This window comes from Oncorhynchus clarkii, chromosome 12 (assembly GCF_045791955.1).
Source record: "Oncorhynchus clarkii lewisi isolate Uvic-CL-2024 chromosome 12, UVic_Ocla_1.0, whole genome shotgun sequence".
Lineage (NCBI taxonomy): Eukaryota > Metazoa > Chordata > Actinopteri > Salmoniformes > Salmonidae > Oncorhynchus > Oncorhynchus clarkii.
In genome coordinates this window covers 84,419,208-84,444,200 of record NC_092158.1, presented here as the reverse complement: position 1 = coordinate 84,444,200, position 24,993 = coordinate 84,419,208, and the positions used below count along the sequence as shown (strand labels likewise).

At 47.0% G+C, this 24,993-nt stretch overlaps 1 protein-coding gene across 1 annotated transcript in view; it reads left to right on the top strand.

Moving 5' to 3' along the window:
* The window catches only part of LOC139421541 (adhesion G protein-coupled receptor L1-like), a 229,758-nt gene that overhangs the window by 154,638 nt on the left and 50,127 nt on the right, over positions 1-24,993 (top strand). The window contains exons 4-6 of the mRNA XM_071172541.1: positions 4,166-4,379; positions 8,844-8,953; positions 23,693-23,707. Of these exons, the coding sequence (XP_071028642.1) occupies positions 4,166-4,379; positions 8,844-8,953; positions 23,693-23,707 (339 nt within the window). The remainder of the gene's footprint in view (positions 1-4,165; positions 4,380-8,843; positions 8,954-23,692; positions 23,708-24,993) is intronic.

The window sequence follows — 24,993 nt, the reverse complement described above, 5'->3', positions numbered from 1 at the left end:
TTAGACAATATAGTGAGGCATTTATTCCACCTTTATTTAACCAGGTTGGCCAGTTGAGAATAAGTTCTCATTTACAACTGCAACCTGGCCAAGATAAAGCAAAGCAGTGCTACAGAAAACAACAACACAGAGTTACACATAAAAAAATGTACAGTCAATAACACAATAGAAACATCTATATACAGTGTGTGCAAATGGAGTAAGGCAATAAATAGGACATAGTAGCAAAGTAATTACAATTTAGCAAATTAACACTGGAGTGATAGATGTGCAGATGAGGATGTGCGAGTAGAAATACTGGTGTGCAAAATAGCAAAAAAAGTAAATAAAAGCAATATGGGGATGAGGTAGGTAGTTGGATGGGCTATTTACAGATGGGCTGTGTCTGGGAAGCCCTACAACTCTCTTAAGCTCTTTGAGTAGGAGAAGGGAGCTCACTGCTGGGGAACCAACAAGTACAATATGTTTTCTTGCAGCTTCGCTGCCTGAACCCCTAACAAGAAAATGTTACAGGTAAACAATGTTTCTAAATACGAGGGTCACCGGCATCATCACATTTCTCATTTCATGATGGGCGTATGGACACATGAGAATGTCCGCTCACTGTTTTGCTGCTCCCAAATGTGATCTTTAAAAAATCTTTGATGATTAAGATTTATTTCAAGGCAGTCTCACAATCAAACCCTTTTATGTTTACCTTTATTTAACTAGGCAAGTAAGTTAAGAACAAATTCTTATTTTCAATGATGGCCTATGAACAGTGGGTTAACTGCCTGTTCAGGGGTAGAACAACAGATTTGTACCTTGTCAGCTAGGGGATTTGAACATGAAGCCTTTTGGTTACTAGTCCAATGCTCTAATCACTAGGGTACCCTGCCACCCCAATGGATAGGCTTGGCTACTTGGTGAATGCATTGGGCAGGATACAAACCCAGCTTTCAATGAGGGGAGGGGAGGCCATGCTTAGTATTTAATACGGGGTTCCCCAGCACAAAACAAGCACATCTCTTGTTCTGTATCTAGCTGTCGACTTCCAGTCGTTGAGCGAACACTAGTTCGTATTGGCCCGTACAACTACCACAAGCTTCCTTTATATGTCACACAGAGACAAACAATTTAAATCTTATCCATGAGTTCATCTGAATCTCACAGTATCACTTTATATGAGGATTGAACAAATGATGATCATTTTGTGTGTCCAAACATGTATATTGAATTACATTTAAATGAATGCGTTTCTGGGTGGTATATAGTACAATGTCCCCCAAACATGTATATTGAATTACATTTAAATGAATGCGTTTCAGGGTGGTATATAGTACAATGTCCCCCAAACATGAATATTGAATTACATTTAAATGAATGCGTTTCAGGGTGGTATATAGCACAATGTCCCCCAAAATGATTTTCTTACATTTCAAATGATCCATATTTCTCCATCATGTTTTCCACATGTTCAGACTACAATTTCAGATATGTGACAATTTGAGTGCAGTTTTTTATTACAATTAAAGGCATTATTTTATAGGCGTTCTTTAGTCTGAATATTGATTAATTTACCACAGGGGGCATGAAATATTGTTTAATCAATGTATGTTGCATAATATAGTGTTTTGACATCAATTCAATCATTTTCTTCACCAAATAATTATTTTTAATAAAACAATTATTTACCATATTCTACTCTATAGTTTTACTGGCATATCAACTGCCTGGTTGAGCACATTCTTGCTTTTTAGCCTTTTTGCATTTTATCCCCAATCTTTGGTGACTGATTTAAAGTTTTTGCAGCTCTCAGAGTGGGCAAGGTTAGAGAGCCACAAGTCTGAACTGCAGCAACCCAAATACTCACATACATTGATGGAGGAAGGTTGGGAGAGTTGACCAATCATGTTCAAGTGAAGATTTTTTCATTTGGGTGAGAAAACAGCAAATGCAGGGCCACATAGATCCAACGACCCAAAATGAAATGCAGACAAGTGCATTTTCACCATTGACCTATAGGGGGCGCAACATGCAGGCCCAAGGCTTTGATGAATGGCACTATATCAGGTTTTGTTCAATGCGGAACAATTATACAAGCACCTCAATTTTCATTCTTCTATGCCAAATTTAACAATATGGTATTTTTTTGGAGCTTATCTACTGGACCTTGTGGAGGACATGCCAAGGCTGCAGCCATTTTGTGGTGAGCTGAGTAGGACTGAATTTGTTGAAGGACTGATTGCAGAGGCCACTAGAAAGCCTACTTGTGCAGATGAAGAGAGATGGATAGGGGGATGGAGGAGAGGGAGAGAGAGATGGAGTAGATGGAGAGTGTCTCTCTGTGCATGTCTGTGGCCCTCTCAGCCCTGGCACAGCGATTAACCCCCGCTACCCTGGCTGCCCCCTCTCTCTGTCCGCCGCTCCAGCTCTCTCTCTCCTAGCTGCCCTCTCAGCCCTGGCACAGCGATTAACCCCCGCTACCCTGGCTGCCCCCTCTCTCTGTCCGCCGCGCCAGCTCTCTCTCTCCTAGCTGCCCTCTCAGCCCTGGCACAGCGATTAACCCCCGCTACCCTGGCTGCCCCCTCTCTCTGTCCGCTGAGCCAGCTCTCTCTCTCCTAGCTGCCCTGGAACAGCGATTAACCCCCGCTACCCTGGCTGCCCCCTCTCAGCCCTGGCACAGCTGTCCGCCGTGCCAGCTCTCTCTCTCCTAGCTGCCCTCTCAGCCCTGGCACAGCGATTAACCCCCGCTACCCTGGCTGCCCCCTCTCTCTGTCCGCCGCGCCAGCTCTCTCTCTCCTAGCTGCCCTCTCAGCCCTGGCACAGCGATTAACCCCCGCTACCCTGGCTGCCCCCTCTCTCTGTCCGCCGCGCCAGCTCTCTCTCTCTCCTAGCTGCCCTCTCAGCCCTGGCACAGCGATTAACCCCCGCTACCCTGGCTGCCCCCTCTCTCTGTCCACCGCGCCAGCTCTCTCTCTCCTAGCTGCCCTCTCAGCCCTGGCACAGCGATTAACCCCCGCTACCCTGGCTGTCCCCTCTCTCTGTCCGCCGCGCCAGCTCTCTCTCTCCTAGCTGCCCTCTCAGCCCTGGCACAGCGATTAACCCCGGCTACCCTGGCTGCCCCCTCTCTCTGTCCTCCGTGCCAACTCTCTCTCTCCTAGCTGCCCTCTCAGCCCTGGCACAGCGATTAACCCCCGCTACCCTGGCTGCCCCCTCTCTCTGTCCGCCGTGCCAGCTCTCTCTCTCCTAGCTGCCCTCTCAGTCTTCTGATTGCATGGAGTGGGCGTACAAATTGCAAACGAACAGATGACACAGGTGGGGGGAGGGAGCCTAGGGGCCTGCCAGCCCTCGTACAGAGAGGCCCTGCCTGAGGCTAGGGTGAGATTCTCTCTCCCTCTCTTAGGCCCTCTTCTCTTCTCTGTTCAATGTATTTTCTTGCCTCCTCCTCTCTCTTATCTCCCTCCCTCATTCCCCCTCTCCGTATGGAGGTGAGCCCTACTCAGGTGTAATGTTGACGTCGGCTGGAAGGCAGACATTCTATTTCAGAGCTGTGCGTCAGACGCGTGCGTGTCCGAGTGGTGGGGGTTGAGCTGCTTGCTGTGTGTGTGGGAGTCTGTTAATGGAACAAGCCAGAACGTTGAACAGTTTGCCTCTCAAAGTGGGTAAATATCATGATTGGGAGAGCTGGGGTGTGTCTCAAATGGCACCCTATTCCCTATTAAAAATAATGTGTGTACTATAGGGAATAGGGTGCCATTTGGGAGGCAGGTCTGGTCTGGAAGTGCTCTTTTAGGATCCAACGTCCACTTGCACTCTCTGTCTATGAGGCTGGCTACACTGTTTTTAGTTGTGTCCTCTGTGAATTGAGATGATGGTCTCATTGTGTTTATGTTACATTCTAACTGCTATGTAAAAATACAAATTCTGCTCTTAGGCCCTGTCTTTCTGCTAAATCAAATCAAATCAAATCAAATCAAATCACTGCTACTGTACATGATGACTAGCATTTTCTCTACCTAGCCATTTGCTTTATGCTGTTTCTGTTATTCTACAGAGAGTGGTATGTCTGCCATTTGTTTGTATGATTTCCCTCCTATTTCATACCATGCACTTACATTGTCAATAACACACTTTATCTCTCTCTCTCTCTCCTTCTCTCTCTCTCTTTCTCTCTCTGCTGTAGCTCTGAGTCGGTCAGCGATGCCCTTCGGCCTGATGCGTAGAGAGCTGGCGTGCGAGGGATACCCCATCGAGCTGCGCTGCCCTGGCAGTGATGTCATCATGATTGAGACAGCCAACTACGGCCGCACGGACGACAAGATCTGTGACGCTGACCCCTTCCAAATGGAGAACGTGCAGTGTTACCTGCCTGACGCCTTCAAGATCATGTCACAGAGGTACGTGTGGGGAGGTGGGAGGGTTGGGTGGATAGGTCTGTGTGTGTGTGTGTGTGTGTGTGTGTGTGTGTGTGTGTGTGTGTGTGTGTGTGTGTGTGTGTGTGTGTGTGTGTGTGTGTGTGTGTGTGTGGGGGGGGGGGTGTGTGTGTGTGTGTGTGTGTGTGTGTGGGTGTGTGTGTGTGTGTGTGTGTGTGTGTGTGTGTGTGTGTGTGTGTGTGTGTGTGTGTAAGATAAATAAGAAGACATAGGACACCCAGGGTGGGTGTGTCTTTCTTTTTCCTGCTTGTTTTTCTTATGTGCTGTTAGTGTGTAAAGTCGAGTGCATGCAGTATGTGTGTAGTGAGATATGTGTTTGTAGTGTGGCTGCCTGCAGCTGCACTCTGGCAGTGCTTAGCATCTGCCTCCTCATAGAGCTGATCTATGGCAGCCCTCTCCCTGCTATCCATCACACATGTAACGGAGGGAGAAGGTGCTACTGGTGAGATGGAGGGAAGCACAGAGGGAGAGAGAGATGGACAGATCTGGAGGAGGACAGGGGGATTGGTGTGGGGATGGAGGGATGGAGAGATGGAGAGATCTGAAGGGGATTGATGTAGGGATGGAGGGATGAAGAGATGGAGAGATCTGAAGGGGATTGATGTAGGGATGGAGGGAGGGAGGGAGGGAGGGAGCGGGCTAGAGTGAACCACTGATGGGGAGATAAAGATAGTGCAGCAGTGACGTGGAGAGAAATGTAGAATGAACAAGAGAGAGAGCAGAAAGAGAGAAATAATGCTAAAGCTGGATAGAGGAGGACAGAGGAGGATAGAGGAGGACAGAGAAGGATAGAGGAGGACAGAGGAGGACAGATTAAGATAGAGGAGGACAGAGGAGGACAGAGAAGGATAGAGGAGGACAGAGAAGGATAGAGGAGGACAGATGAAGATAGAGGAGGACAGAGGAGGATAGAGGAGAACAGATGAAGATAGAGGAGGACAGAGAAGGACAGAGGAGGATAGAGGAGGATAGAGGATGACAAAGGAGGACAGAGGAGGATAGAGGAGGACAGAGAAGGATAGAGGAGGATAGAGGAGGATAGAGGAGGACAGATGAAGATAGAGGAGAACAGATGAAGATAGAGGAGGATAGAGAAGGACAGAGGAGGATAGAAGAGGACAGAGGAGGACAGAGGAGCATAGAGGAGGATAGAGGAGGACAGAGAAGGATAGAGGAGGACAGAGGAGGATAGAGGAGGACAGAGAAGGATAGAGGAGGACAGAGAAGGATAGAGGAGGACAGAGGAGGACAGAGGAGAACAGATGAAGATAGAGGAGGACAGAGAAGGACAGAGGAGGATAGAGGAGGACAGAGGAGGATAGAGGATGACAAAGGAGGACAGAGGAGGATAGAGGAGGACAGAGGAGGACAGATGAGGATAGAGAAGGACAGAGGAGGATAGAAGAGGACAGAGGAGGACAGAGGAGCATAGAGGAGGACAAAGGAGGATAGAGGAGGACAGAGGAGGACAGAGAAGGATAGAAGGACGATAGAGGAGGACAGAGGTGGATAGAGGAGGATAAAAGACAGAGGAGGACAGAGGAGGATAGAGGACGGCAGAGGAGGAGAGAGAAGGATAGAAGGACGATAGAGGAGGATAGAAGACAGAGGAGGATAGATGAGGATAGAGGAGGACAGAGATCGATAGAGGAGGATAGAGGAGGACAGAGATCGATAGAGGAGGATAGAGGAGGACAGAGATCGATAGAAGAGGATAGAAGACAGAGATTGATAGAGGAGGATAGAGGAGGATAGAGGAGGACAGAGGAGGGGGGATTATATGCAGAAAAGGGAAGTGTGTGTGCTGGGAGTGTGAGTGTATGAGGGAGCATACATTGAGCTGCTTAAATTATGATGGTGTTATGTGCAATTGAATGTTTCCCTGCCTTGTGTGCGTTTCTGTGTGTGTGTGTGTGTGTGTGTGTGTGTGTGTGTGTGGGTGTGTGTGTCTGTCTGTCTGTCTTAGCAGCACCAGTCCCCACCCATTCTCTCACCTTTAATTGCTCACACTCACAAGCCTTCGGGGGAGGGAGACTCTTACGGCACTCTTCCCCCTCTTCCTCCCTCATCCCTCCATCGCCTCATCCCTCAGGTCCAGCTGTCACATGATCTAGTCTAGTGTGAAATGACCCCCTTCCGACCCGTTCCCTCCATCTTTAGCCCCAAGGACATTTATCTGCCTCTTCTCTTTTGTCCCGTCTGTCATTCTCTCAATGTCCTCATTCATTTTATTCTCATCACTCTCTTCTCTCTCCTCTGTCTAGTTTGTTCTCTGTTCCCATGTTTCTCTCTCACTCTCAATTCAATTTCAATTCAATTTCAATTTCCACAGGATCGGTGGGTCCCCCGCGGGACGGTTGAGCTAACGTAGGCTAATGCAATTAGCATGAGGTTGTAAGTAACAAGAACATTTCCCAGGACATAGACATATCTGATATTGGCAGAAAGCTTAGATTATTGTTAATCTAACTGCACTGTCCAATTTACAGTAGCTATTACAGTGAAATAATACCATGCTATTGTTTGAGGAGAGTGCACAGTTTTGAACATGAAAAGTTATTAATAAACAAATTAGGCACATTTGGGCAGTGTTGACAACAACAAAAAAGACCAGAAATGCAATGGTTCATTGAATCAGTCTAAAACTTTGCACATACACTGCTGCAAAAGTGGCCAAAATCTAAATTGCACCTGGGCTGGAATAATACATTATTACCTTTCTCTTGCATTTCAAAGATGATGGTACAAAAAAAATATATTTTTCTTTGTATTATCTTTTACCAGATCTAATGTTATATTCTCCTACATTCATTTCACATTTCCACAAACTTCAAACTGTTTCCTTTCAAATGGTACCAAGAATATGTATATCCTTGCTTCAGGTCCTGAGCTACAGGCAGTTAGATTTGGGTATGTCATTCTAGGCGAAAATTTACAAAAGGCGCGGATCCTTGAGGGGCTTTATTGGCATGGGAAACATATGTTTACATTGCCAAAGCAAGTGAAGTAGATAATAAACAAAATATAAATAAACAATACAAAATTAACAGTAAACATTACACTCAAATGTCATATTATTTATTTATACAGTGTTGTAATGATGTGCAAAAAGTACAAAAGGGAAAATAAATACAAATAAATATGGGTTGTATTTACAATGGTATGTGTGCTTCACTGGTTGCCCTTTTCTTGTGGCAACAGGTCACAAATCTTGCTGCTGTGATGGCACACTGTGGTATTTCACCCAGTAGATATGGGACTTTATTAAAATTGGATTTGTTTTCAAATTCTTTGTGGGTCTAGGTAATCTGAGGGAAATATGTGTCTCTAATATGGTCATACATTGGGCAGGAGGTTAGGAAGTGCACCTCAGTTTCCACCTCATTTTGTGGGCAGTGAGCACATAGTCTTTCTCTTGAGAGCCAGGTCTGCCTTCAGTGGGCCGCCTTTCTCAATAGCAAAGTCTGTACATAGTCAAGTTTTCCTTCATTTTGGGTCAGTCACAGTGGTCAGGTATTCTGCCACTGTGTACTCTCTGTTTAGGGTCCAACAGCGTTCTAGTTTTTTTGTTAATTCTTTCCAATGTGTCAAGTAATTATATTTTTGTTTTCTCATGATTTGGTTGGGTCTAATTGTGTTGCTGTCCTGGGGCTTTGTGGGGCGTGTTTGTGTTTGTGAACAGAGCGTCAGGACCAGCTTGCTTAGGGGACTCTTCTCCAGGTTCATCTCTCTGTAGGTGATGGCTTTGTTATGGAAGGTTTGGGAATTGTTTCATTTTAGGTGGTTATAGAATTTAACGGCTCTTTTCTGGATTTAGATCATTAGAGTGTATCGGCCTAATTCTGCTCTGCTTGCATTATTTGGTGTTTTACGTTGTACACAGATTATATTTTTTGCAGAATTCTGCATGCAGAGTCTCAACTTGGTGTTTGTCCCATTTTGTGAATTCTTGGTTGGTGAGCGGACTCCAGGCTGCACAACCATAAAGGGCAATGGGCTCTATGACTGATTCAAGTATTTTTTAGCCAGATCCTAATTTTTATGTTGAATTTTGTGTTCCTTTTGATGTTCTCTCTCTCCCGTCTCTCTCTCTCTCCCTCTCTCCCTCTCTCTCTCTCGCTCTTTCTATCTCTCTCTCTCTCTCTCTCTCGTGCTCTTTCTATCTCTCTCTCTCTCTCTCTCTCTCTCGCTCTTTCTATCTCTCTCTCTCTCTCTCTCTCTCTCGCTCTTTCTATCAATGTATCTCTCTCTCTCTCGTTCTTTCTCTCTGTCTCTCTCTCTCTCGCTCACTCTTTCTATCTCTCTCTCTCTTCTCTCTCTCTCTCTCTCTCTCTCTCTCTCGCTCTTTCTCTCTCTCTCTCTCTCTCTCTCTCTCTCTCTCTCTCTCTCTCTCTCTCTCATCTCTCTCCCTCTCTCTCTGTGGGACAGGTGTAATAACCGTACCCAGTGTGTGGTGGTGGCAGGGTCCGATGTGTTCCCAGACCCCTGCCCAGGGACCTACAAGTACCTGGAGATACAGTACGAGTGTGTCCCCTACAGTGAGTACCCAGACCCCACATCTCCCACACCCCTCACCCCCTTCCCCACCCCCCATCCCCATCCCCCTTCTCCCCCAGCTAACCCCTCTCAGCCCTCTCAGCAACTGACTGGCATTCACACCAACACACACACAGACTTTCTCTCTCACACACTCAGCCACACACACAAACAGACAGACCAAAACCAGACCAGACAGACACACATTGCTCTCTCGCTCTTGCTCTCTCTCTCTCTCTTACACACACACACACACACACACACACACACACACACACACACACACACACACACACACACACACACACACACACACACACACACACAGCACTAAACCCTTTTTCTCCATCGACAGTGCCACGCTCCAGAGGCTGAGAGAGATTTTCACACGAGGAAGGTGCTCCACAAACACCATGGCAGATAAGCACTTCATACAGCAGTACAGCGAGGGGTCAGCCTTATTGCCGATCATAGCGGTAACACACACCACCACACTCACACACACGTTGACCCCTGGGCCTGATAGTTTGCTTTATCTGGTGCCAAACATCTTAGTGGTCCCTCTGATCTCTAAGAACAGTGAACATTGTCCACAGTGAGACTGGGAGGCAGGAGACTGTGTCTGTGTCATCATGCCACAATGTTAACACAAACAGCAAAGGGCTTATTTTAGACCACATGACCCTGAAGATGTGCACATTTCAATATCCCCATGGTAACTGGCTGCCGGCTCCCTCGGGTGCTGCTCACATCTCCGTGGCAGGTGTGACATACACACACACACACGCACGTACACACATTACGCACGCGCTCTGTTGCTCATACATACACACAAACACAAGTACAAACACACACACACACACATACACAAACACACGCAGAAACACACATCCACATCACACACTGTCTCTCACACACTCTCACCCAAACCCTAAAGCACACACACACACAAGAACACAAGAACACAGGCAGACAGGGTGAGGATTCTGGTGTTGTGTGGAGCCTGAGTCATGTGAAAATCTCTGCTCAGACAGTGTCCCCTCCTCCTCATGTAGTATTACTCTCAGCATTGATCCTCTCACTGTGCAGGAGTATTCCAGGGGGCTGCCGCCTCATCCCCCCTCCACTGGGGAGAGACAGAAGTGTGGTGTGTGTGTGTGTGGGGGGGGGTTGGTTGATGACTATGGGAGGGATGAAGGGAAGAGGTGGGTAAAATATACTCTGTGGGTGAATGTCTATGTTTTTTCCTTCAGGGAGCCGTGAGTACAGGAACTGAAGAAAGCAAAACCGACATCAACAACTCCCTGACCTCTTCTCTGAATTCTCACACTCCTCTCTTCCTCTCAACATATCTCCATGTCAATATCGCCTTTTTTCATCTCTCCTTCTCTGTCAGCCTTCTCTCTCTTGGTTTCATGCCGTTCTTCTACAACTCTTTATATTCTACTCTTTATCCATTGCCACATTTCTTTCACTCTCTCCATTGATCTCATCTCTTTCCCTCCCTCTCTTTATCTTCTGCTGTCGCTTTCTTTTCTCTTTGCAGGTTGTAGGAGTTGTCCCAACACTCCACTGTCACCTGTAGGAGTTGTCCCAACACTCCACTTTCAACTGTCCAAGTGCAACACAAAGTGCAGAATGGCCTCCAGGCCTCTAGGGGAGCTGTCCTACTTGGCTGTCTGTGCCCCCTTAAGATTACGATGAACTCTGACCCTCCTCTGCTCGGTGCTCACAGGCCCTCAGCTAACCTGCCTCTAGATATATACTGTTGTTTGACAGGGTTGAGTCCTGTTACCATCGCAACAGTAAAAGTTACAACTGTGACCTTTGCTGTTGGGGAAGGTTTTCTAGTCTGTGTTATCTTTCTTCTTCTCTCTCTCTTTTGCCCTGCAGCCTTTGGGTGAGATCATGTCCTCTTTCAGTCTCCTCTATCATCTCTCTCTCTGAATGTAGCCCTGAGATGTGAGTTGACTTGTTGTGGTGGTCAGGTTGGCTGGCCCCTTGTTGCTATGTTCTACTTTATGTGGTCTACTCTGGTGTTGTTTTGTTGTTAGGTGGTGATCTGGTCCTGGGTTATAAATAAACAGTTTCCTCTTCCGTCCTCTCTTATTCTCTCTTATTCCAGACCAGACATTTCCCTCTGACTGCACACAGGAGCCAATTGAAAGTGATGATTAAATAGCCGCTGACTTGCATTTTTCCTATTCCCGTCTTCTATTAAAGATGCTTGTTTATTGGATCTGAAGGAAGGAGGGTGGAGCGGGTTATGAGAAAATTGGAACCTGATCGCGTCGTGATGAAAAGTCTTGGCTGTCTGAAGTGAGAAAGACGAGCCAATTAGAACAGTCCTCCGTCAGTCTTCTCCTCTCCCTCAGGGATGGGCTGTGGGCCAGACCAGACTTGCAAACACACACACACACACGTTAGTTCTCCCCACCCGCGCCGCATTCCGCCGCACCACGCTACGTGTTGTCGGGCTCTGCCACCAGAATATAAATAGATCCTGAGTGAATTAGATTCAGTGTTACAGTCCTCCTCATCCCAAACCTAATGACAACTAACTGGGCTTCTATTAATTACCAGGAGAAGGTCATCTCATCCCAAACCTAGTGGCAACTAACTGGGCTTCTATTAATTACCAGGAGAAGGTAATCTCATCCCAAACCTAGTGGCAACTAACTGGGCTTCTATTAATTACCATGAGAAGGTCATCTCATCCCAAACCTAGTGGCAACTAACTGGGCTTCTATTAATTACCAGGAGAAGGTCATCTCATCCCAAAGCTAGTGGCAACTAACTGGGCTTCTATTAATTACCAGGAGAAGGTCATCTCATCCCAAACCTAGTGACAACTAACTGGGCTTCTATTAATTACCAGGAGAAGGTAATCTCATCCCAAACCTAGTGGCAACTAACTGGGCTTCTATTAATTACCAGGAGAAGGTCATCTCATCCCAAACCTAGTGGCAACTAACTGGGCTTCTATTAATTACCAGGAGAAGGTCATCTCATCCCAAACCTAGTGGCAACTAACTGGTCTTCTATTAATTACCAGGAGAAGGTCATCTCATTCCAAACCTAGTGGCAACTAACTGGGCTTCTATTAATTACCATGAGAAGGTCATCTCATCCCAAACCTAGTGGCAACTAACTGGGCTTCTATTAATTACCAGGAGAGGGGGGTACCATCCCTCCCGCTCTCTACCCCTCTCCCTCTGCAGAGATTAATTGAATTTGCTGCTGCTAATCGCTCTGGTAATGCCCCATCTTTCATGGCTCACTGGGAATGCAGGGTGTTTTGGTGTCTTTATGGGTGACATATGTTTGTTTGTTTGGTTCTACTTAACGGGAGAGGGATAGGGGTTAGGGATAGAGGGAGGGTGTTTAAAGGGCCGCTGTTTGCAGCTGGCATGATGCGTGCAGGCATGACACGTGTGTATATGTGTGTGTGTGTGTGTGTGTGTGTGTGTGTGTGTGTGTGTGTGTGTGTGTGTGTGTGTGTGTGTGTGTGTGTGTGTGTGTGTGTGTGTGTGGGTGTGTGGGTGTGTGTGGGTGGGTGTTTGCGTGCAAGTGTGTTTGTGTGTGTGACAGGGTCCTCTGTGTGCGTGTCACACAGTGCTTTGTGTTACCAGCCACCTGAAACGTGGAGGTGACAGGCGAAGCAGCTGAGTCGACACAGCACTGTCAGATGAGCTCAGAAGAGGCGGCCAGTGTGTGTGTTTGTGTGTGTGTTAGTGTGTGTGTTAATGTGTGTGTTAGGATGTGTGAGCATGCCAGCAGAACATAACAACAGCCAACAAGTCAAGTCATATCTCACAGTGCCAAAAACCCTGCAAGCCCTTACAGAGACATCACTTTGTCTTCACTGGGCAGAACAGAGCAAGACAAACTGTTGTGACACAGATTCACTCTGTCAAGGCTTGCTTCACAACTGGCTTCTATCAACACATACTGAGTGTACTGTATAAACTATACCTTATTATACCATACTATACTACACACTATATGTATTTCCTAGTTCACCACACATCATTAAACAACACTATACTATACTATAATATACTATATATATATATTTCCTGGAGTAAAAATCCAGTAGATTCATATCATGTTGCCTAGTCACTTTATTCCTAGTTATATGTACATATCTACCTCAATGACCTCGTATCCCTTCACATCGACTAGGTACGGGTACTTTGTGTATATACCTCAAGTTATCGTTACTCATTGTGTATTTATTGGTAAATGTATTACTAGGTGTTATTCCTTTCCTATTAGTTCTCTATGTTCTTTCTCTCTGCGTTGTTGGGAAGGCCCATAACGTTCGTCTACAACTGCTGCTGACGAAGCCTGTAGGAACCCATGGAAATGTAGAGAGCAGAGTGCAGAGAGGAGAGTAGAACTCTACCTGTTCCTGCTCACAGTAAATGTAGAGAGGAGAGTAGAACTCTACCTGTTCCTGCTCCCAGTAAATGTAGAGAGGAGAGTAGAACTCTACCTGTTCCTGCTCCCAGTAAATGTAGAGAGGAGAGTAGAACTCTACCTGTTCCTGCTCCCAGTAAATGTAGAGAGCAGAGTGCAGAGAGGAGAGTAGAACTCTACCTGTTCCTGCTCCCAGTAAATGTAGAGAGGAGAGTAGAACTCTACCTGTTCCTGCTCCCAGTAAATGTAGAGAGGAGAGTAGAACTCTACCTGTCCCTGCTCCCAGTAAATGTAGAGAGGAGAGTAGAACTCTACCTGTTCCTGCTCCCAGTAAATGTAGAGAGGAGAGTAGAACTCTACCTGTCCCTGCTCCCAGTAAATGTAGAGAGGAGAGTAGAACTCTACCTGTCCCTGCTCCCAGTAAATGTAGAGAGGAGAGTAGAACTCTACCTGTCCCTGCTCCCAGTAAATGTAGAGAGGAGAGTAGAACTCTACCTGTCCCTGCTCCCAGTAAATGTAGAGAGGAGAGTAGAACTCTACCTGTTCCTGCTCCCAGTAAATGTAGAGAGGAGAGTAGAACTCTACCTGTTCCTGCTCCCAGTAAATGCAGAGAGGAGAGTAGAACTCTACCTGTCCCTGCTCCCAGTAAATGCAGAGAGGAGAGTAGAACTCTACCTGTCCCTGCTCCCAGTAAATGCAGAGAGGAGAGTAGAACTCTACCTGTCCCTGCTCCCAGTAAATGTAGAGAGGAGAGTAGAACTCTACCTGTTCCTGCTCCCAGTAAATGTAGAGAGGAGAGTAGAACTCTACCTGTTCCTGCTCCCAGTAAATGCAGAGAGGAGAGTAGAACTCTACCTGTCCCTGCTCCCAGTAAATGCAGAGAGGAGAGTAGAACTCTACCTGTCCCTGCTCCCAGTAAATGCAGAGAGGAGAGTAGAACTCTACCTGTTCCTGCTCCCAGTAAATGCAGAGAGGAGAGTAGAACTCTACCTGTTCCTGCTCCCAGTAAATGCAGAGAGGAGAGTAGAACTCTACCTGTTCCTGCTCCCAGTAAATGCAGAGAGGAGAGTAGAACTCTACCTGTTCCTGCTCCCAGTAAATGTAGAGAGGAGAGTAGAACTCTACCTGTCCCTGCTCCCAGTAAATGTAGAGAAGAGAGTAGAACTCTACCTGTTCCTGCTCCCAGTAAATGTAGAGAGGAGAGTAGAACTCTACCTGTTCCTGCTCCCAGTAAATGTAGAGAGGAGAGTAGAACTCTACCTGTCCCTGCTCCCAGTAAATGTAGAGAGGAGAGTAGAACTCTACCTGTTCCTGCTCCCAGTAAATGCAGAGAGGAGAGTAGAACTCTACCTGTTCCTGCTCCCAGTAAATGTAGAGAGGAGAGTAGAACTCTACCTGTTCCTGCTCCCAGTAAATGCAGAGAGGAGAGTAGAACTCTACCTGTCCCTGCTCCCAGTAAATGTAGCACTACATCATTATTGATCCCTACTGCTCTTTCCAGTGGGGAGATCCATGCTACACGACCAGGACTGTTACACTCAGTGGAGAGTCAGGCCTTCTGCTATTGCATCAGTTGGCCAACTTATCTTGTTAACAATAACAGTGCAGCTAACGGAATAATTGAATTGTTAAATCACCGTCATGTACTGTGCTACTCTATACTGTTTAGTAGCTTTAACTTCTGTATAATGTCCTATACATTTCTATAAGTCACCACTGGGTCTGTGTACTGCAGATCGGGACATTTGGATCACAGAAATGTATTCTGGGGCTTGTATTCATATCAGTGCCTTTCTGGACACAAAGCTTCTGTAACTCATAGTTTACTTATCTGGGTGGGTTTGTCAGGAGAAGGGTAGTTGTGTTGTAGTTTGACCCGTTTCAGAGGGAAAGAGAGAGAAATGCAATGATGTCAGAAAGGGAGATTGTATAAATATGTGTAGGGACACCATTAGGGACTCATGTTTGGTGAACGACAAATGGGAGGATTGGGTTGAGCCTGGAAGAAATGAATGAAGGATGAAGAGACAGCGGGAGAGGAGAGAGGAGAGAGGGCATGCTATTTCTCAGCAGTGTGGTGAAGGAGAGAGGAGAGAGGGCATGCTATTTTTCAGTAGTGTGGTGAAGGAGAGAGGAGAGAGGGCATGCTATTTCTCAATAGTGTGGTGAAGGAGAGAGGAGAGAGGGCATGCTATTTCTCAGTAGTGTGGTGAAGGAGAGAGGAGAGAGGGCATGCTATTTCTCAGTAGTGTGGTGAAGGAGAGAGGAGAGAGGGCATGCTATTTCTCAGTAGTGTGGTGAAGGAGAGAGGAGAGAGGGCATGCTATTTCTCAGTAGTGTGGTGAAGGAGAGAGGAGAGAAGGCATGCTATTTCTCAGTAGTGTGGTGAAGGAGAGAGGAGAGAGGGCATGCTATTTCTCAGTAGTGTGGTGAAGGAGAGAGGAGAGAGGGCATGCTATTTCTCAGTAGTGTGGTGAAGGAGAGAGGAGAGAGGGCATGCTATTTCTCAGTAGTGTGGTGAAGGAGAGAGGAGAGAGGGCATGCTATTTCTCAGTAGTGTGGTGAAGGAGAGAGGAGAGACGGCATGCTATGTCTCAGTAGTGTGGTGAAGGAGAGAGGAGAGAGGGCATGCTATTTCTCAGTAGTGTGGTGAAGGAGAGAGGAGAGAGGGCATGCTATTTCTCAGTAGTGTGGTGAAGGAGAGAGGAGAGAGGGTATGCTATTTTTCAGCAGTGTGGTAGAGGAGAGAGGGCATGCTATTTCTCAGTAGTGTGGTGAAGGAGAGAGGAGAGAGGGCATGCTATTGCTCAGTAGTGTGGTGAAGGAGAGAGGAGAGAGGGCATGCTATTTTTCAGCAGTGTGGTAGAGGAGAGAGGGCATGCTATTTCTCAGCAGTGTGGTGAAGGAGAGAGGAGAGAAGGCATGCTATTTCTCAGTAGTGTGGTGAAGGAGAGAGGAGAGAGGGCATGCTATTTCTCAGTAGTGTGGTGAAGGAGAGAGGAGAGAGGGCATGCTATTTCTCAGCAGTGTGGTGAAGGAGAGAGGAGAGAAGGCATGCTATTTCTCAGTAGTGTGGTGAAGGAGAGAGGAGAGAGGGCATGCTATTTTTCAGCAGTGTGGTAGAGGAGAGAGGGCATGCTATTTCTCAGCAGTGTGGTGAAGGAGAGAGGAGAGAAGGCATGCTATTTCTCAGTAGTGTGGTGAAGGAGAGAGGAGAGAGGGCATGCTATTTCTCAGTAGTGTGGTGAAGGAGATAGGAGAGAGGGCATGCTATTTCTCAGTAGTGTGGTGAAGGAGAGAGGAGAGAGGGCATGCTATTTCTCAGTAGTGTGGTGAAGGAGAGAGGAGAGAGGGCATGCTATTTCTCAGTAGTGTGGTGAAGGAGAGAGGAGAGAGGGCATGCTATTTCTCAGTAGTGTGGTGAAGGAGAGAGGAGAGAGGGCATGCTATTTCTCAGTAGTGTGGTGAAGGAGAGAGGAGAGAGGGCATGCTATTTCTCAGTAGTGTGGTGAAGGAGAGAGGAGAGACGGCATGCTATGTCTCAGTAGTGTGGTGAAGGAGAGAGGAGAGAGGGCATGCTATTTCTCAGTAGTGTGGTGAAGGAGAGAGGAGAGAGGGCATGCTATTTCTCAGTAGTGTGGTGAAGGAGAGAGGAGAGAGGGCATGCTATTTCTCAGTAGTGTGGTGAAGGAGAGAGGAGAGAGGGTATGCTATTTTTCAGCAGTGTGGTAGAGGAGAGAGGGCATGCTATTTCTCAGTAGTGTGGTGAAGGAGAGAGGAGAGAGGGCATGCTATTGCTCAGTAGTGTGGTGAAGGAGAGAGGAGAGAGGGCATGCTATTTCTCAGCAGTGTGGTAGAGGAGAGAGGAGAGAGGGCATGCTATTTCTCAGCAGTGTGGTGAAGGAGAGAGGAGAGAGGGCATGCTATTTCTCAGCAGTGTGGTGAAGGAGAGAGGAGAGAAGGCATGCTATTTCTCAGTAGTGTGGTGAAGGAGAGAGGAGAGAGGGCATGCTATTTTTCAGCAGTGTGGTAGAGGAGAGAGGGCATGCTATTTCTCAGCAGTGTGGTGAAGGAGAGAGGAGAGAAGGCATGCTATTTCTCAGTAGTGTGATGAAGGAGAGAGGAGAGAGGGCATGCTATTTCTCAGTAGTGTGGTGAAGGAGAGAGGAGAGAGGGCATGCTATTTCTCAGTAGTGTGGTGAAGGAGAGAGGAGAGAGGGCATGCTATTTCTCAGTAGTGTGGTGAAGGAGAGAGGAGAGACGGCATGCTATGTCTCAGTAGTGTGGTGAAGGAGAGAGGAGAGAGGGCATGCTATTTCTCAGTAGTGTGGTGAAGGAGAGAGGAGAGAGGGCATGCTATTTCTCAGTAGTGTGGTGAAGGAGAGAGGAGAGAGGGCATGCTATTTCTCAGTAGTGTGGTGAAGGAGAGAGGAGAGAGGGTATGCTATTTTTCAGCAGTGTGGTAGAGGAGAGAGGGCATGCTATTTCTCAGTAGTGTGGTGAAGGAGAGAGGAGAGAGGGCATGCTATTGCTCAGTAGTGTGGTGAAGGAGAGAGGAGAGAGGGCATGCTATTTCTCAGCAGTGTGGTAGAGGAGAGAGGAGAGAGGGCATGCTATTTCTCAGCAGTGTGGTGAAGGAGAGAGGAGAGAGGGCATGCTATTTCTCAGCAGTGTGGTGAAGGAGAGAGGAGAGAAGGCATGCTATTTCTCAGTAGTGTGGTGAAGGAGAGAGGAGAGAGGGCATGCTATTTTTCAGCAGTGTGGTAGAGGAGAGAGGGCATGCTATTTCTCAGCAGTGTGGTGAAGGAGAGAGGGCATGCTATTTCTCAGCAGTGTGGTGAAGGAGAGAGGAGAGAGGGCATGCTATTTCTCAGCAGTGTGGTGAAGGAGAGAGGAGAAGAAAGGTTGTCCTGTAGTGCTCCTCAGGTGTCCGTGTATACAGTGCCTTGCGAAAGTATTCGGCCCCCTTGAACTTTGCGACCTTTTGCCACATTTCAGTCTTCAAACATAAAGATATAAAACTGTATTTTTTTGTGAAGAATCAACAACAAGTGGGACACAATCATGAAGTGGAACGATATTTATTGGATATTTCAAACTATTTTAACAAATCAAAAACTGAAAAATTGGGCGTGCAAAATTATTCAGCCCCTTTACTTTCAGTGCAGCAAACTCTCTCCAGAAGTTCAGTGAGGATCTCTGAATGATCCAATGTTGACCTAAATGACTAATGATGATAAATACAATCCACCTGTGTGTAATCAAGTCTCCGTATAAATGCACCTGCACTGTGATAGTCTCAGAGGTCCGTTAAAAGCGCAGAGAGCATCATGGAGAACAAGGAACACACCAGGCAGGTCCGAGATACTGTTGTGAAGAAGTTTAAAGCCGGATTTGGATACAAAAAGATTTCCCAAGCTTTAAACATCCCAAGGAGCACTGTGCAAGCGATAATATTGAAATGGAAGGAGTATCAGACCACTGCAAATCTACCAAGACCTGGCCGTCCCTCTAAACTTTCAGCTCATACAAGGAGAAGACTGATCAGAGATGCAGCCAAGAAGCCCATGATCACTCTGGATGAACTGCAGAGATCTACAGCTGAGGTGGGAGACTCTGTCCATAGGACAACAATCAGTTGTATATTGCACAAATCTGGCCTTTATGGAAGAGTGGCAAGAAGAAAGCCATTTCTTAAAGATATCCATAAAAAGTGTTGTTTAAAGTTTGCCACAAGCCACCTGGGAGACACACCAAACATGTGGAAGAAGGTGCTCTGGTCAGATGAAACCAAAATTGAACTTTTTGGCAACAATGCAAAACGTTATGTTTGGCGTAAATGCAACACAGCTCATCACCCTGAACACACCATCCCCACTGTCAAACATGGTGGTGGCAGCATCATGGTTTGGGCCTGCTTGTCTTCAGCAGGGACAGGGAAGATGGTTAAAATTGATGGGAAGATGGATGGAGCCAAATACAGGACCATTCTGGAAGAAAACCTGATGGAGTCTGCAAAAGACCTGAGACTGGGTCGGAGATTTGTCTTCCAACAAGACAATGATCCAAAACATAAAGCAAAATCTACAATGGAATGGTTCAAAAATAAACATATCCAGGTGTTAGAATGGCCAAGTCAAAGTCCAGACCTGAATCCAATCGAGAATCTGTGTAAAGAACTGAAAACTGCTGCTCACAAATGCTCTCCATCCAACCTCACTGAGCTCGAGCTGTTTTGCAAGGAGGAATGGGAAAACATTTCAGTCTCTCGATGTGCAAAACTGATAGAGACATACCCCAAGCGACTTACAGCTGTAATCGCAGCAAAAGGTGGCGCTACAAAGTATTAACTGAAGGGGGCTGAATAATTTTGCACGCCCAATTTTTCAGTTTTTGATTTGTTAAAAAAGTTTGAAATATCCAATAAATGTCGTTCCACTTCATGATTGTGTCCCACTTGTTGTTGATTCTTCACAAAAAAATACAGTTTTATATCTTTATGTTTGAAGCCTGAAATGTGGCAAAAGGTCGCAAAGTTCAAGGGGGCCGAATACTTTCGCAAGGCACTGTATGTAGCTCTGTGTTAGCGTGCTGTGCCTCGTTAGCAGTGGGGGTAATTGATAGGGTTCTGGAGAGCAGTGCTGAGCAGAGGAGGTGCCTGGGTTTTCATTCTCACCAGGGGACCTACGATGGAGCCTGAATGAATCAGACACTCAGAGACCCAGGTGGCTCTACTGTACACTAACACCCCGCAATGCACAGTGTGTGTGTATGTGTGTGTGTGTGTATGTGTGTGTGTGTGTGTGTGTGTGTGTGTGTGTGTGTGTGTGTGTGTGTGTGTGTGTGTGTGTGTGTGTGCGCTACTTTACAGAGCAGCAGACAAGGACCAGAGGACGTCAACAAATCAAATCTACCTCTTTTCTTCTCCTTCTCTCCTCTTCCTCACCAAAGCAGTTCATCCCTCTTTTATTAGGGCTCTCTCGTTCTCTCTACCTCTTCTTCACTCTCATTTCTCTGCTTCTCTCTCGTTCTCTCTGCCTCTCCTTCACTCTCATTTCTCTGCTTCTCTCTCGTTCTCTCTGCCTCTCCTTCACTCTCATTTCTCTGCTTCTCTCTCGTTCTCTCTACCTCTCCTTCACTCTCATTTCTCTGCTTCTCTCTCGTTCTCTCTGCCTCTCTTTCACTCTCATTTCTCTGCTTCTCTCTCGTTCTCTCTACCTCTCTCCTTCACTCTCATTTCTCTGCTTCTCTCTCGTTCTCTCTACCTCTCCTTCACTCTCATTTCTCTGCTTCTCTCTCGTTCTCTCTACCTCTCCTTCACTCTCATTTCTCTGCTTCTCTCTTGTTCTCTCTTACCTCTCTCCTTCACTCTCATTTCTCTGCTTCTCTCTCGTTCTCTCTGCCTCTCCTTCACTCTCATTTCTCTGCTTCTCTCTCGTTCTCTCTACCTCTCCTTCACTCTCATTTCTCTGCTTCTCTTTTGTTCTCTCTGCCTCTCCTTCATTCTCATTTCTCTGCTTCACTCTCTAGTTCTCTCTACCTCTCCTTCATTCTCATTTCTCTGCTACTCTCTCGTTCTCTCTACCTCTCCTTCACTCTCATTTCTCTGCTTCACTCTCTAGTTCTCTCTACCTCTCCTTCATTCTCATTTCTCTGCTTCACTCTCTAGTTCTCTCTACCTCTCCTTCATTCTCATTTCTCTGCTTCACTCTCTAGTTCTCTCTACCTCTCTCTTTCACTCTCATTTCTCTGCTTCTCTCTTGTTCTCTCTACCTCTCCTTTATTCTAGCTCCTCTCCTCCACTCCATCACCCTCCACACCAACACACACAATTTTGTTATCTCCCTGAAGGCAGTGTGTGTTTAGAAAACAGGTCACACAGAAACATGATATAAAGGACCCCCTGCTCCCCCTTGGACCCTGTCTGACACATAACTGTCATAAAGAGACACCACATCAAACCTCCACACTGCACCATGCAGGGCCCCACTTTACCCATCAGCCCACAGTGTGTCTGTTTACAGCCATGAGCATCTTGCTCTCGCCTCTCTCTCTCGCTTTCTTCGTCCACCATGCTGTTCTGACACAGTGAGCCTCATCCTGCCTCATTCTCCCCTTCCTCCTTCCACCCTCTCCCCTCCTCCCGCCTCATTCTCCCCTTCCTTCTGCCCTCTCCCTTCCTTCCGCCCTCTCCCTTCCTCCTTCCGCCCTCTCCCCTCTTCCCGCCTCATTCTCCCCCTCCTCCTTCCGCCCTCTCCCCTCCTCCCGCCTCATTCTCCCCCTCCTCCTTCCGCCCTTTCCTCTTGCTCAGATGCTCTAATGGCTGCTCTAGCAGTGGGAGTTAGCTCCCTCCTCCTGCCCTCCTGGTGCCCCCCTGCCCTGGCCACATGGGACCCATACATGAGCCCATAGATGCTCCCCTGAAGGATGAAATGGCTGCCACTCCTACTCTCTTCACAGGGTTTCTCCCAGTGTCTGATCTAGCTGTCTGATGATAAAAGCTATAGAGATGGTGGTGCTCTGATGCCGTGATGCAGAAAGGCCCCTCTCTCTCTCTCTCTCTCTCTCTCTCTCTCTCTCTCTCTCTCTCTCTCTCTCTCTCTCTCTCTCTCTCTCTCTCTCTCTCTCTCTCTCTCTCTCTCACTTTCTCTCTATGTCTCTCTCTCTCTCTCTCTACCTCTCTCTCGCGCTCTCTCTCTCACTTTCTCTCTATGTCTCTCTACCTCTCTCTCGCTCTACCACTCTCTCTCTCTCTCTCTCTCTATATATCCCTCTCTCTCTTCCTCCTCCTCCTCTTCCTCCTCCTCTTCTCCTCTTTCCTGGAATGTGTCCAGTACAGACACCTCTCATGCTGTACTGTAGATGAGAGAGGTGATGACTTCACATGACAAGGCTCTCCAGGGACCAAAAGGCTTCACACAGCATTCACACGTTCAGCGGCAGCAGCATGCCGGACACATGTCCATGACACGTCTCCTTCCACGTGGCAGGGAAGAAACACACACACACACACACACACACACACATACACACACACACACACAGACACACCTTTCTCACACACACACACACACACACACACACACACACACACACACACACACACACACACACACACACACACACAGACACACCTTTCTCACACACACACACACACACACACACACACACACAAACACACACACACAAACACACACACCACTCATTCGTCCTCCACAATGAGTGATGTCTATGGAAAGCTGCCTTACAAACTGCCACAACTGCTTATGTCAGCCAAAGCCTCGTGGAGGCTCAACACACAGACTAGTGATTAGTACTTGATGAGCCTGGTGTAGACCAAAAGACAGGGCCGTGTCTCAGACTCTGTGCTCTCTCTCTGTCTCTCTCTCTCTGTCTCTCTCTACCTCTCTCTCTCTCTCTCTCTCTCTCTCTCTCTCTCTCTCTCTCTCTCGTGGGACGCTTTACTTCCGTCTGTCTCCTCCTTCCATCTCTCAATCCCTCTGTTTCTTTGTTCTCTCTCTTTCTTCCTTCCTTCTCTTTTGATGAGTGCATCTGAGCCCGGTGAGCAAGCTGCTCCCCATTGATTGGCTGGTCGATGGATTGAGCGAATGGCGGGGTTCTGTAGCTGAGCGCCGTGATTTGGCGTACTGAGCGCAGTCAGACGCAGCGCCACTTTCTTGGGATTAAGAGACAGGTTCAATGTAGACCCTGTAACCCTGGAGAGGGGCTAGACGAGACACAGTGACCCCCCGCAAGGCCACAACACACCCCACACACTGGGCCACTTTCCTCATCACCCTCTCATCTCTCCATCCCTCTATCTAGCTCTATTTCTCCCACAGCTGCTTCCAAAGAAGATTCTTCAGGAACATATGTGTGTTTTCTCTCCCTGACAGGACCCAGGAGCTGGAGTTCGGAAGGAGAGAAAGAGGGAGGGAGGGAGGGGTGGGATCCTAAGACATAACAGGAGGTCGGGTTGAGTACATGTATGTGTGGATGGTTGGGGATTGTTGGGTTAATGGAATGGAAATGGAGTAAATCCGAGGTCAGGCCATTTTCCCTCCTCATTTTTCATTTGAGTCGCCATCCTTTCTCTGAGTAGCCAACCGTAACACAGAGCAAATAACATGCTTAAAGAAAAGAGAGAAAGGATAGCATTTTATTTAATCTCAATTTTGTCTTTTTTCCTGCACCTGTTTTTCTTTCATTCTCTTTGCTCTCTCTATTTTCTCTCTGTCTCTCTTACTCTGTCTCTCTGTCTCTCTCTCTCTCTCTCCCTGTCTTCCTCTCTCTTTCTCTTTTTTCCGATGCTTGAATAGAAGTGGATCAAAAAGGTAAAGACCACAATGAACATAAAAACCACAGCTCGCCCCTCCCTCCTCCTCCTCCCTCCTCTCCTCCCCTCATACGCCTTCCTAACCCAGCACCTTGTGTAGTGGTCATGTTTGATGTTGATATCCCTCCCCTTTCTTTCTCTCTTTCTCTCCCTCTCTCTCTTTCTGGATTATAACCAAGACTCTAAGATCCTTCCAGATTTCCTCCTTGCCTCTGATGACACCAGCCTGACCTACATGCACGCACGCACCACACACACACACACACACACACACACACACACACACGCACACACACACACACACACACACACACACAAACCAGCTGACCACTCTGGAGGTCCATGAACTATTTCTGAGAGAGAAAAAGAGAGAGCATTCTTATGTCATGGTTTAACCACTATACAAACGACATACCAGTGGCCATTCACAAACTTAAAGACAGATAACATGGTGTACATTCTTACCACTTCATGGTCGGTAAACCTTTTCTTCTCTTCTCCCATTCACTGTAAACCTTCACTGTAATCTCTCCTCTCCTCAACGTGTCCACATGTTGGGCCACAGCCACCTGACAACTCCTCATGCTGACATAGTTCTCCATCTGACCCTGCAGTTCTCACTCCACCTCATTGAGTATGATTTAACCATTTCTCTATTGTTTGCTATTAGTAATTTGACCCTATCTCTAATTGGTTCCCTCCAGATCCAAGTGACTCCTCCTCGTCCTCCTCTCCTCTCTTCTCCACATTGGTTTATATTCTTCTCTCTGCCTCCCTTTCTCTTTCTTTGTTTCTTCCTTCCCCCTTTCATTTTTCCTTACTTCAGGGCGAATCTTACATTTATTTGTTTTCATTTTCAACTTTCAAAAGACAATGGTATTCAGAATCACACTGGCCAAAGTTTCTCCTTGATCATGTGACATGAGTCACTTTCTCCCATTTCCAGGTGCTTCACTGTCCACTCTCTTTCTCTCTATCACTCAAACAGCTTTAAATGCAGTGCCCTTCTCTCCTCTCTTTCTCTCTTTCTTTTGGCTCCGTTTCTGCCTCTCAGATCTTTCATCTGTTCATCACAAGTAGCCGCTGGTTCTCTGAGGCCTCCTCAGGTTTCATCTCCTTCTTCACCTCCTCCTCCTCCTCTTCTTTTCTCTTTCCCTCTTTATCCATTTGCTCTTATCACTGCTTTTTCTTCCTTCTCTTGCTTTCGTTGCACTGCAACCCCCCTGCCCTGATTTGGCCATCAGTCACCCCTCCTTATCAATAGAAGTCAGCTAGTCCTCCCTT